Below are 12,832 nucleotides of genomic sequence, written 5' to 3'. Positions count from 1 at the left end.
ACCCAAACTAAAAGAGTCATAAAATAAACTCCTTAAACAGGAATTTCATGAGACTTGGAAAGGTGATATCCTGTGGTTGTTTCTTCCTTTTTTTCTTCTCTTTCTTTTTCTTGATGTTTCATCTTTTGTCCTTTCTTACTTTTCTCCTTCTATTCCTTTTCTATCCTCTCTTTCTCTAAACTTTACCTTTGGTAGAATCATCAGTACTTGACTCGCTCCCTGGGGGCGCGGGTGCCTCCCAGCCAGACACCCCGGGCTGCCTCTGGGAGGGGTTGGCGGCATGGGGTCTCGGGCGCCTCCCATCCAGACACCCCCGGCCGCCTCTCGGAGGGGATGGCAGCGTGGGGTTGAGGGTGCCTCCCATCCAGACACCCCAGGCTGCCTCTGGGAGGGGATGGCAGTGTGGGGTTGAGGGCGCCTCCCATCCAGACACCCCAGGCTGCCTCTGGGGGTTGGCGGCGTGGGGTCACGGGCGCCTCCCAGCCGGACACCCCGGGCTGCCTCTGGGAGGGGTTGGCGGCGTGGGGTCACGGGGGCCTCCCAGCCGGACACCCCGGGCTGCCTCTGGGAGGGGATGGCAGTGTGGGGTCCTGGGCGCCTCCTATCCAGACACCCCGGGCTGCCTCTGGGAGGGGTTGGCGGCGTGGGGTCCTGGGCGCCTCCTATCCAGACACCCCGGGCTGCCTCTGGGAGGGGATGGCAGTGTGGGGTCGCGGGCACCTCCAATCCAGACACCCCGGGCTGCCTCTGGGAGGGGTTGGCGGCGTGGGGTCGCGGGTGCATCCCAGCCGGACACCCCGGGCTGCCTCTGGGAGGGGATGGCGGCTTGGGGTCCTGGGCGCCTCCTATCCAGACACCCCGGGCTGCCTCTGGGAGGGGATGGCAGTGTGGGGTCGCGGGCACCTCCAATCCAGACACCCCGGGCTGCCTCTGGGAGGGGTTGGCGGCGTGGGGTCGCGGGTGCATCCCAGCCGGACACCCCGGGCTGCCTCTGGGAGGGGATGGCAGTGTGGGGTCCTGGGCGCCTCCTATCCAGACACCCCGGGCTGCCTCTGGGAGGGGTTGGCGGCGTGGGAGCTCGGGCGCCTGCCATACAGACACCCCGTGCGGCCTCTGGGAGCGGTTGGCAGTGTGGGGTCGCGGATGCCTCCCAGCCGGACACCCCGGGCTGCCTCTGGGAGGGGTTGGCGGTGTGGGTTCACGGGCGCCTCCCAGCCGGACACCCCGGGCTGCCTCTGGGAGGGGATGGCAGTGTGGGGTCCTGGGAGCCTCCTATCCAGACACCCCGGGCTGCCTCTGGGAGGGGATGGCGGCGTGGGGTCCTGGGCGCCTCCTATCCAGACACCCCGGGCTGCCTCTGGGAGGGGTTGGCGGCGTGGGGTCCTGGGCGCCTCCAATCCAGACACCCCGGGCTGCCTCTGGGAGGGGTTGGCGGCGTGGGGTCCTGGGCGCCTCCTATCCAGACACCCCGGGCTGCCTCTGGGAGGGGTTGGCGGCGTGGGAGCTCGGGCGCCTGCCATACAGACACCCCGTGCGGCCTCTGGGAGCGGTTGGCAGTGTGGGGTCGCGGATGCCTCCCAGCCGGACACCCCGGGCTGCCTCTGGGAGGGGATGGCGGTGTGGGTTCACGGGCGCCTCCCAGCTGGACACCCCGGGCTGCCTCTGGGAGGGGATGGCGGTGTGGGGGACAGACACCTCCCAGCCTGACACCGGGGGCTGCTTCTGGGAGGGGATGGTAGCATGGGGTCCCCAGCACCTCCCAGCCCGGTCACGCCCCCCCCCCCCCTCCCGGGTGCCGATCGCCCCAGGCACCCCGGGGAGCGGCGGCATGGGCCCGGCCACGCCCCCCCGGGGTGCCGATCGCCCCAGGCACCCCGGGGAGTGGCGGCATGATCGCCCCAGGCACCCCGGGGAGCGGCGCCATGGGCCCGGCCACGCCCCCCGGGGTGGCGATCGCCCCAGGCACCCCAGGGAGCGGCGCCATGGGCCCGGCCACGCCCCCCCCCCGGGGTGCCGATCGCCCCAGGCACCCCGGGGAGCGGCGCCATGGGCCCGGCCACGCCCCCCCGGGTGCCGATCGCCCCAGGCACCCCGGGGAGCGGCCCGGGGTGCCGATCGCCCCAGGCACCCCGGGGAGCGGCGGCATGGGCCCGGCCACGCCCCCCCCCCGGGTGCCGATCGCCCCAGGCACCCCGGGGAGCAGCGGCATGGGCGCGGCCACTGGGCACCGCCATCTTAATTTTATCAACGGTTGACAGGCCACCCGGAGTCCCGCCCTCAGCCTCCGCTGGCCCAATCGGGGGCATAGCGGAGGTGCGGTCAATTTGCATGTTTCTCTATTATAAGGTAAGATATGTATTTAAATTAACATATGCTCATATAGAAGGTGGGGCAAAAGTAGATTTATAGTTGTTCATATGGAAAATAATACAATAATTGAAAAATAATAATGCAAGAATAAACTCTTTATTTGGTTTACTCACAACTATAAGCAGATTTTTGCCCCACCCTATATATGTCAACCCTGCACAAATTTTTAAATTTTGATGTCAAGACTAAACTACTTTGGAAGAAATTTAGTAACCTACTCAGATAAGCCATCATAAAATCAATGACAAACTTTAATAAGAAATTTGGAACAGGTATCTCAAGCAGGTATACTATCAAATCTCTTTTCTTTTTTTAAAAAATATATTTTATTGATTTTTTTACAGAGAGGAAGGGAGAGGGATAGATAGTTAGAAACATCGATGAGAGGGAAACATCGATCAGCTGCCTCCTGCACACCCCCCACTGAGGATGTGCCCGCAACCAAGGTACATGCCCCTGACCAGAATCGAACCCGGGACCCTTCAGTCCGCAGGCTGACAACTGGTTAGGGCCTATCAAATCTCTTGAGAAAATACCTATAAATTTATGATTAAAATTTAAACATTTTAACTTTTTTTTTTTTTTTTTTTTTTTGCCCAAGCTACTTTTCCTATGATACTTTGCCTAATATATAGTCTAACTTAGGAGTTTTTTGTACTTAATTTAGAAATTATGGAATTTCCTTGTTAATATATCGCTTTAAAATAGTCTCTAAATTGTGATATTTTATCTCTATGATTATTTCCTATTAAGACTATTGGAGAGTATTATGCTATGTGAAATAAGTCAGTCAGAGAAAGATAAGTATCACATGATCTCACTTGTATGTGGAATCAAGTGAACAAAACAAACTGATGAACAAAAAAGATCCAGGCATTGAAGCATGCAACAGACTGAAGTATTTCAAAGGGAAGAGGGAGGGGGTATATGAAGAGATTAACCAATGATTTATCTATGCATAGCCCATGGACAGATAATATAATGCAGTGGTCCTGGGGAGGGGACAGGTGAGGGGTGGAGGGTGTCTATGGGGGGGAAAAAGGGTACATCTGTAATACTTTCAACAATAAAGATAATTTTTTAATCCTCACCTAAGGAATGTGGATATTTTTTCCATTGATTTTTAGAGAGAGTGAAATGGACGGGGAGTGGGAGAGACAGAGAGAGGAGAGAGAGAAATAGAAAGATCAACCTGAGAGAGACACATTGACTGGTTGCCTCCCGCTCACTCCCCTGACCTGGCCACGGATTGAATCTGCAACTGAGGTACGTGCCCTTGACTGGGAATGGAATCCGTGACTCTTCCATCTGTGGGCCAACACTCTGACCACTGAGCCAAACCAGCCAGGGCAATAAAGATAATTTTTTTTAAAAAAGGCTCTTGGGAAGAATAAAATATCAAGAATTATAAATCTTTCAGATCGATAGCTTATTGTATTCTACATCTACACTAATAAAAGAGAAATATGCAAACTGTCGCTTTGTGACACCCACCAGCCAATCAGGAGTGAGTATGCAAATTAACCGACAAATATGGTGGCAGCCCTGCCCCCCAGCTGCTCCGGGCCTCTGGGCAGCACGCATGCAGGTGCAGAGCTGCCAGGCGGGGCAGGACGCCTGCTCTGAGGGGGAGGGCAGGGGACAGAGGGAGCTACAGGAGTGGCGCTCCGGCCGGAGCAAAGACTGAAGGCTCTGGCCAGAACAAGGACGGAAGGCGGCAGCCAGAGTGAAGGCCTGGGTCCCGGGTGCCGGAGGAAAACCAGTGCCAGCAGCCTGGGGGAGGAAAGCCTATTGCATGAATCTTCGTGCAACGGGCCTCTAGTCTATATATATAAAAGCCTAAGCAACTGAACGACTGAATGACGGGTCGCTATAATGTGCACTGATCACCAGGGGGCAGACGCTCAACACAGCAGCTGTCCCCTCGTGGTCAGTGCTCACCCACAGCAGGAGTGCTGCTCAGCTGACAGACCTGTCCCAGTGGACCACTCCCTCCCTCAGTAGTCCTACAGGTCCAATCTCCGGAGAACAGGCCAGGCACCTACGGACCGGTGCTGCCCACCTGATCCTGGTAGCGCTGCTGGCCTCCTGGAAGTCGGCCTCAGGCACCGCGGCCGCTTCCCCTCCCTAGAAGCTCCTCAAGGAAGAAACAATATAAAAGCGGCTGCCAGGTGGCTCCCAACAACCAGCGAGAACATCAGTGGGACGGATCTGGATCCCAGGCCGGCAAGGGCATCCCACCACCTGCCCAGAGGGCGGATCGCATCCCAGCCCCCCTCCCACCCCCTTTGGGACGGGCGCACACGGCTGGTGAGTGCCGCTGTGGTGGCACAAGCCTCTCCCGATCAGGACTGACTGGGTGCAAGTCTGCGGCAGGCGCAGCGGGGCCAGGATGAGCAGGAGCGACAGGCAGGAGCGGCAGCACCGTTGGACTGCCAGTTTCAGCTTAATCCCCGCAGACTATGCCGAGGGACCCCACCCGTGCACGAATTCATGCACCGGGCCTCTAGTATGTTATAAACGAAGGTAAGTCTTATTTTGCAAGAATCTGTTTTGAGTTTGGGATCACTTACAATATTAGAGATGCAGTATTTTTTAAAGCCCATGATAACTTCTAGTCACTGTATACAGAGCAGTTACTGTCCTACATAGTAATGAAATTTGGTTTTAAAAGATTGCATTCTTAAACTTCATTAAAAGACAAATTTTAATTGTCTCTTCAAATATAGACTTGATGAAATATCTCTGGTGACACACTTATCTTTAATATTTACCTAACTGGATTAAGTTCAAGTTAAACAAAGTTTGATTAATTTTGATGAAATATAGAGAATGGGTTTAGAGACCTAATCTGTGGGACCACTCCATCTTCCTATATACTGAGAGAAATATAGAAAATAGGGGAGAAATTGTACTTCTCCTTAATGCCTTTTTTTTTTTTTCATACTAGGTAGCTCTTAATTTAGGAGAAAAGTTGTAAGCTGACTATGAGATGCTTTAGTAGTAATTTTTTTTTTTTTGAAGGACACTTCAAAGGATCTGTTTCCTTCCTTCACAACTTAACTGGATAGTCATGGGTTTTAAGGGGAATGCCTGGCTTAGAAGCTAAGGAAGCAATTAGAAGCTTACACACTCTGAGTTCATAAGGCTCCTATAGAACTTATGATAACTTTGGAGAAAGCTTTTGGTGAGAAGGGAAGGGAGAGGAGGGGAAGGGAAGGGAGAGGAGGGGAGGAGAAGGGAGGAGAGGGAAGGGGAGAAGAGGGAATGGAGGGGAGGGGAGGGAGGTAGGGAGCCATTTGTCATAAGTGTCAGTCATACTGCTACTTGAAATTCAAGATACCAGTGTTTCAAAGACATCCTGTTACAGGAAGGTCTTAGAGTATATTGTTTCTCAAATGAAAATGAAAATATGCCCAATGATACAGAGGTTTATGCAGAGACAGAGCTGAAAGAAGCCATAAAAATATAAATAAGCCTGAGTGGCAGGGTGATATTCCTGATCCATTTCTTATCCCATCTGTCCAATTACTATGGGTTATGTGACTGACTGAGTCATCCATCTGTAAGTCCTTTGAACAATATACATTAAAGCTCATGCGTACATTCGGCAAACCATTCCTCAGAGGACTTACAACTTTAATGTGTGTGAAAATTTGAAGTCACACTCATTTCCCTAAGCTCCTGAAGATAACATCTGTACACAACAGCAATCAGAAGCATATTGTGAACTATTCCTTTAGTTCCTTTACAATTAGGTACTTTGCCAAACTCAGGAAGCCCTTGTGGAAATAGAAGAAACATTATTATATAGAAAGACCAGTTTCAAGACTAGTGCTCAAAATTTATTAGGAAAAATTTCAATAATTTAACCTTCATAGTTCTTTCTGCTAATGAAGATTAGTACATACAAAGTGTTTCTCAACCAAACCAGGTGAATACTAAAATCAGAGATTGTAGGCTTTGAGTTCTTCACCATCGCCCCCGTGCATGCACATGCAAACACAGGAGAAATTTAAAAGGGGGCAGAATACACTTCAAGCATTTTCCGAAACAAATGCAATAGAGGGCTTTTGTCTATTCACCAATAATTTTAAATAGCCATGTCATCCCAAAACGAGTCCCGTAAATATTTTTTAAATCAATATCCAATAATACATTACTGCCTTTAGTTTTTTAATCTGGATAAGAAAACAAATGGTAAATAACATTTTCCCAGAGAATTTATCAACTTGCTTACCATCAAATGTTAAATAAACTCTTGCTTGGGGCTGAGAAGATCCTTTCACACAGACAGAACAAACAAATGCTCCAACCAACATGCAGATTGCCTGGAATGCCATTTCTTCAGATTTTCAAGTTAACATCCAAGAGAAATACCTTTAAAAAAGAGGTACGTTTCTTACATTTCATTTCACATTTTAGGAGCACCCCCACACCCACACCCACACAAACATAACCAGCAATCTAGACAGAGCACCTTATTCACAAAAGACATTCCTGAACTTTCATGGTCAGGCCAACAGTAGGAGGTGCTGTGACTTTGCTTCTTAGATGTGAAAAAATTTGGATTCAATTCCCTTGGTCTGGCAGTGTTTGCGAAAGAGAAACTCTCATCTTCCAAAACGTAAAGAACAAAGCCGCCAGGAAAAAGTGACTGATTCCCAAAGGAAAACCAATGTTTAAACGTGATCTCCTCTCTAAAACTCACATTATGTTTAAATGACTTGTGAATGGTATCGATAGGTGTTAATGGATGAAAACATCCCTTCCTACCATAAATACAGTAGTAGTAGTAAAAAAAAAAAAAAAATCCCACATGAACGTTCCATACCCATTAGCTCTTGTACCTGAAATGGTGTTTCTATGCATAGATTGACATGTGCTCAATCCTTGACCACTAAAATCATTTGAGTCAGTTATCGGCCACTTTATACAGATGACCACACAGCTGTTAAAGGATGCAGATGAGGTAACCTTGGACTGGTGCCAAACTCAAACCAATGACCTAGTGGTGAGCAATCTAGTGAACCATCTCTCTCTCAACGCATAGTTCATATAAATCAACCAGAAAGTGGCTGTCAAAATTCCAATAGATAAATCAGAGAGACAAGTACTATCTGGAACGGTAGCTATAAAATTGATACATGTTATTAAGTAATGTCTGGACACGAGGAAGACCAGGTAACGTGTTAACTACAGATCTATAAAAGCTCCAGTAGTCACAGCACGTGAAATAATCTCAGGACCGTAAAAAGTATCCCATTATTTGGGGTCTAGCATAATTATATACTGAAATGACAAGACAGTTTAATCTAGGAATGAATTTTTATAGATCACAACCATTCTGACCTTCAATACCACGTGGCTTTTAAAATTAAAATCTTATCACTGATTTTACTCCATAACATGCCATTACAAGTTGTAAACACTGCTTCATTAATGCAGAAGGAAAAAAAAAAAAAGAACAATTATACCGAACATGCCATTCTTAAATGAAAATTATAAGTTGATTTCCTAGGTGGCACCTAAGTTATGAGAGTTAGAAACAAAACCGTGCGCCTCTTTTCCCACACAGACGGAGGAAAGTCTTGAGATGTTTGCGCTGGTAATTTTCAAAAGAAACAGTTTCTTCCTGCTTCCACAACCTCTTCACCCTGTCATCCCTAAATTGACTTAGAAGAAAATTGATTTTATGGAGTGACTTTCCCTTAGTCATTTGTTCCCTGGAAGAAGAAGAAGAAAAAAAAAAAAAGCCACCCATATGCCTAACCTTTGTCTCTTTATTAAGAAGGCTGACAGTATTTACATATTTTTACACATGGCTATTATCAGGATTTTATCTGGTATGTCTCCCTCCCCCCCCCCCCCCCAAAGAGACACTTGCCACAAATACAAAAAAAAATAAAATAAAACAAACATTGGAGATGAAATGACAGGTCAAAGGAAGCAAGGATACAGTGCAATGTGGTTGCAAGCCTAACCTACAGAAAAGCGCCTCAAAGCAAGTGTCTTCCCCGACGCCTCACACCCCCTATCTCCTAACTTCTTCCCTTTCACTCAGACCCTGGGACAGGCTGCTTATGTTCACTTCTGGTCGGAACGCGAACAGCCTGTGCGAACAGGACTCCTTCGGGTCCTCTCCAGCGACGCGGCCTTAGGAGTCGCTGAAATGTGCAACTTGAACGCCCCGCAGGTGTCACCGCCTAAAGAAACAACTCCAGCCGGGCTCCCAGCGAGAGAGGCGCTTCCCGGACACACCGCGGGCGTTCTTAAGAAAATACGCAGATGTGTGAAAAGTCAATACACAGACCCCAAAGTAACGCCGAGTGCGCCCCAGGAACCCGCTTACCGGGGGAGAGGAGCGCAGCACGGGAAAGGCAATGCGCTACCGGCCCGGCCCCGCGTGGGTCTCCGGCCCTTTTCCCAGGAGACCTGCAGGTCTGAGGCCACCCGGCGGGGAGACCCTTCCTTCCCGGTCCTCGGAGTTTCTTTGTAAAGGAATCCTCAGCGCGGCGGGGCGGTGGCAGCCGGAGCCGGGCTCCGCGTCGCTCGATCCAGCGCCTGGGAGTGAATGGAAAGCGGCCCCGGCGCCGGGGGGCGAGCGCTCGGGTGTCCGATTACAGCGGCGCGGCGCGCGGCTCCCGCTGCCCCGGCGCGCGGCCCAGCCGACTCGCATCAGCCGCCCAGCGCGGCCGGCCGCATCCCCACGGCCGCGAGGCCCCACCCAGGGCGCGCCGCGGGCGGGTGGCCCGGAGCCGGGAGGGCGGGGCGGGCGGGGCGGCCCCCGGATCGCGCGGCCCGGGAGGCTGGAAGGCGCGGCCGCGGGCTAGGGGACCCGCCGAGCAACTCCGCTGTCCTAGGTGGAACCAGCAACTTAGGGCGCTCCCAGGGTTTTGTTTTTACCAGCAACTCCTGGAAGGCATACCCGCGTTGCCTGGCCATACATATCAAAGTGCAAATCAGTCTTTTTCTTTTCTTTCTTTTTCTTTTTCTTTTTTTCCCCCCCACCAGAGAAGGATCACCGCATCCTTTTAAGGCAAAGAGATGCGTCTTTAAAAGAGCATCCGTCTTGTCCTTTTCGTGCGGCAACTGTTCTAAAATCAGTCCAACAATTGCATCCCAGACATGGATCCTTGTTAAATGGGTGTTGTTTTCTGTTTCGTTTACTTAATGTAAAGCAGTAACTCTGTGGACCCCCTCCACACTGGCTCATTCCCAGTATCTTTTCCTCCAGGGTATTCCCAAAACATAAACTGCAAGAAATTACTTAACAATTTTGTGGAGCAAGGCTGTTCTGAATTATGCCAACAGATAGATGTTTACAAATCTAGGCATTATGGGGTATATTTCTAGCTCTACTATCAGATAAACTTGTTAAACTCTGGAACTCATTTTGATGTTTAAATGAAAATTACTTATCCGGACCACAAGAATCTAGACACTAGACCATCAAGAGAAATGAGCTTTTGCCTCAATAAAATGAGCAGGTACTTGCTTAAAAAATCACTATGGGCTACAGCCCAGCAGATGTCACTATACAAAGGGACTATGGAGTGCACTGTCTTCGCCTCTTTCCTTATAGTTCTCTTTAGGAAGTAAAGCAGAAACTTAATTCTTATAAACGGTCTCGAAGAAAATAGTTCTGTGAGTGCAAAATCTTCGCTGGAATGGGACAGTTGACTTAAACCTCAGCAGGAGGAAGTGAAGAAGTGATTAAGACACATCTTTCATGTGGGTAAACACTGCCTGTTATGTCCAAGCTACATAAAACTGTCTCTAATTCTCTCTGTATAGCTACGATGTGAATGGATCACATCAAATAAGAGTCAATTTAAGAGTTCAAACATTATATTCCAGGGCCAATATTATCTTTAAACATCTGAGTTTATGAAAGCAACTTCTCATCTAATAGATGTATTATTTTTAAAAGTTTAATAGGGTTAGACTATATTTTTTGATGATTATTGCAGTAAAAATGTGAGCAGTTCCTTGACAAAAGTTGGTATAGTGAATTTAACCCACCAGACATCTGACAGTATTAAAAACAAGACACAAACATGTAAGCACTATGTATTTTCTCTGAAGCACTTCTGAGACTGATTAAGTCCCAAGTTATATCCTGACCACTGTTATCTTCCTACTGGTGTCTGAGTCAGCATTAGCTTAAGGAAGGAGAAGAAGAAATCTTTAGGAAGAAGATTGCTGTGAGCATTAACAAATTATATAATTACTAGAGGCCCGGTGGGGTCAGCCCGAAACCGGCAGTCTGACATCCCCTCAGGGATGTAGTAGTGGGCCAAGCACAGGCAGTCAGGGAGGAGCCTGAGCCTGGGCTGGGCGCAGCTACCCTCGCCAGCTGAGAGCCCAGCGTCTGGCACCCATCAGTCAGCTGAGCAGCGCTCCAGCTTTGGGAGCACGCTGACCACCAGGGGGCAGCTCTTGCATTGAGTGTCTGCCCCCTGGTGGTCAGTGCACGTCATAGCAACTGGTCAACAGGTCGTTTGGTTGTTCAGTTGCTTAGGCTTTTATATATAGATTAATTTAGAAATTTGGAGGGATTAAATACTGATTAATTTGTAAATCCATGTAAGGTAGAATACTAGTATGTTATACATTTTATTTTTAAGTTTCAAGAACAAAGATAAGGAAATGTAAGGTGGCATGCATGTCAAATTGTGTATTTACAAGGGAATTTACTCTGTTTACAAAAGCCCAAAGAATTAACTAAATCTCTCATGAGGCTTTTGAGACTATGACAAATGGTTTAATTTAATCACAGTCTATGAAACTTGTGATGCAGTTCCCATCTTGCCTGAATAAACTTCTTTCCAATGGATTGAGTTGAATGGGTATTTGCTTAGTACTGAGACATTTACCATAGGCCATGCCTCAAAATGAGTCATAAAAACATTGCTAGGCACTAGCCAAGGTGGATTCAGGCATAAGGACACAATTATTGCTCATGGTTGGCTGGAGCCTGGGCCATATAGAGAAATTTTAACAGTGGCAAAAGGTACCCCTGATAAGATTGATCTCTGCCTGTTTCTCCAAACTGCTTTGGAGCTTAAAACACCTTAACAAATCAGGAGTTGTATAAGAAACATTGGTGGCCAGTGCCACTTTTCTAGGATGCAGACTTTGTTTCTGTCCTGACAGGTGGAAAGCAATTATTAGCTAATCGAATAAGCTAGCTCAGGAAAGAGGGACGCCAAATGGATCTGCAAGACTAATGACACAATTAAATTTTAGAGGCCACTAATTACAAAATTTGCCCTCATCAAAATGTCTTGGGGGAAGAACAACAAGTTAAAATGCTTAGAATTGCTCTCATTAAGGTGGTAAAGAAATAGTACATCTTTACCCTGAAGTTTCTCAGAAGTACAGTGGCCTTATTTGCAATTTTGATATTTTTGGTAGTCCTTTAAAAAGTCATTTAACTTAACTTCAACTCGGACTGATTTTGAGTGATGTACCCATATTTTCCTTATGAGTTGTGCAGCTAAGAATTCTCTTATTTCAAATGTAACAAAAATAGTTTGTTTTCAGATTTTTCTCTATCATGCAGATGAGCTATATGAATGAACTTTAACTAGAGAATCTCAATCCTGCAGAGATTTAAAATTGTCTTCTTGTTAATCAGAATTATTCATAACCAATAAAAATATTTGTCATGGGAGAACATATAGCATATATATTCCAGGCACTGTGTATATTATATGAACAGCATTTGTAATGAAGTTACTATTTTACAAATGGAAACATTTCCCAAAGTCACATGGATAGTAAATATTGAACTAGAGAAAGAAACTCAAACATGACTGATTTACCATCTTATATTTTTCAGTATGAGTCTGAGCAATTTTTACACTTGCTTCCTCCTCGCCCCTTTTCTCTTTAACTCTCCTCTCTCCTATCTTTCTCCTTTTCTCAACATCTATATGCCAGCTCATTAAAGTTCCTGAACTGTATCTTCAGAAGGTCTATACTTCAAATGCTTATTTACTTTGTTTACATGAGTCTTACGTCTCCTTGGGTTCTTTTAGCTCCTCTGAGACCAAACCGGTCCAACAGGTTTCCACACACAAGTCTAGAAATCTGTGTGTGGAATTGCTCTCTGCACAGTAGATAGGCTGTAGTATTTGCTCCACTAAAATCATTCTTTATTATTCAACAAGGTGAGTGTATCTCTGCTTTCATTGTTAGTCATGGCTAATCTATAGCCCTGACCCTTGATCTCTTTCTCTGTTGATATGTACAAAACTAGGATTCTCGAATTGTAGGGCCCCCGGCATTGAACAAAATAAACTGGTGAGGGAAACTGGCCAGGAAGAGAATTTTCATTGTTTGCCCTTTTTTACCTTAGTAATTTTAAACCAAGTGAATGTATAAGCTTTTACACAATTAAAAGTTTAATTCATCAACATTTCTTTGAATATCTCTAAATATCTCAAACCCAATA

The 12,832-nt window shown here is 47.6% G+C and overlaps 1 protein-coding gene across 1 annotated transcript in view; it reads right to left on the bottom strand.

Moving 5' to 3' along the window:
• SEMA3C (semaphorin 3C) overlaps nucleotides 1-9,101 on the bottom strand; it is a 174,460-nt gene extending 165,359 nt beyond the window's left edge. Inside the window, exons 1-2 of the mRNA XM_079785392.1 lie at nucleotides 8,723-9,101; nucleotides 6,611-6,750 (exon numbers count right to left, since the gene is read on the bottom strand). Of these exons, the coding sequence (XP_079641518.1) occupies nucleotides 6,611-6,713 (103 nt within the window). The 5' untranslated portion in view covers nucleotides 6,714-6,750; nucleotides 8,723-9,101. The remainder of the gene's footprint in view (nucleotides 1-6,610; nucleotides 6,751-8,722) is intronic.
• Nucleotides 9,102-12,832: the final 3,731 nt, after the last annotated feature.

The sequence above is a fragment of the Cnephaeus nilssonii genome (genome assembly GCF_951640355.1).
Source record: "Cnephaeus nilssonii genome assembly, chromosome: 12".
Taxonomy (NCBI): domain Eukaryota; kingdom Metazoa; phylum Chordata; class Mammalia; order Chiroptera; family Vespertilionidae; genus Cnephaeus; species Cnephaeus nilssonii.
The sequence above is the reverse complement of the archived record's forward strand: the minus strand, read 5'-3'. Positions and strand labels throughout refer to the sequence as shown.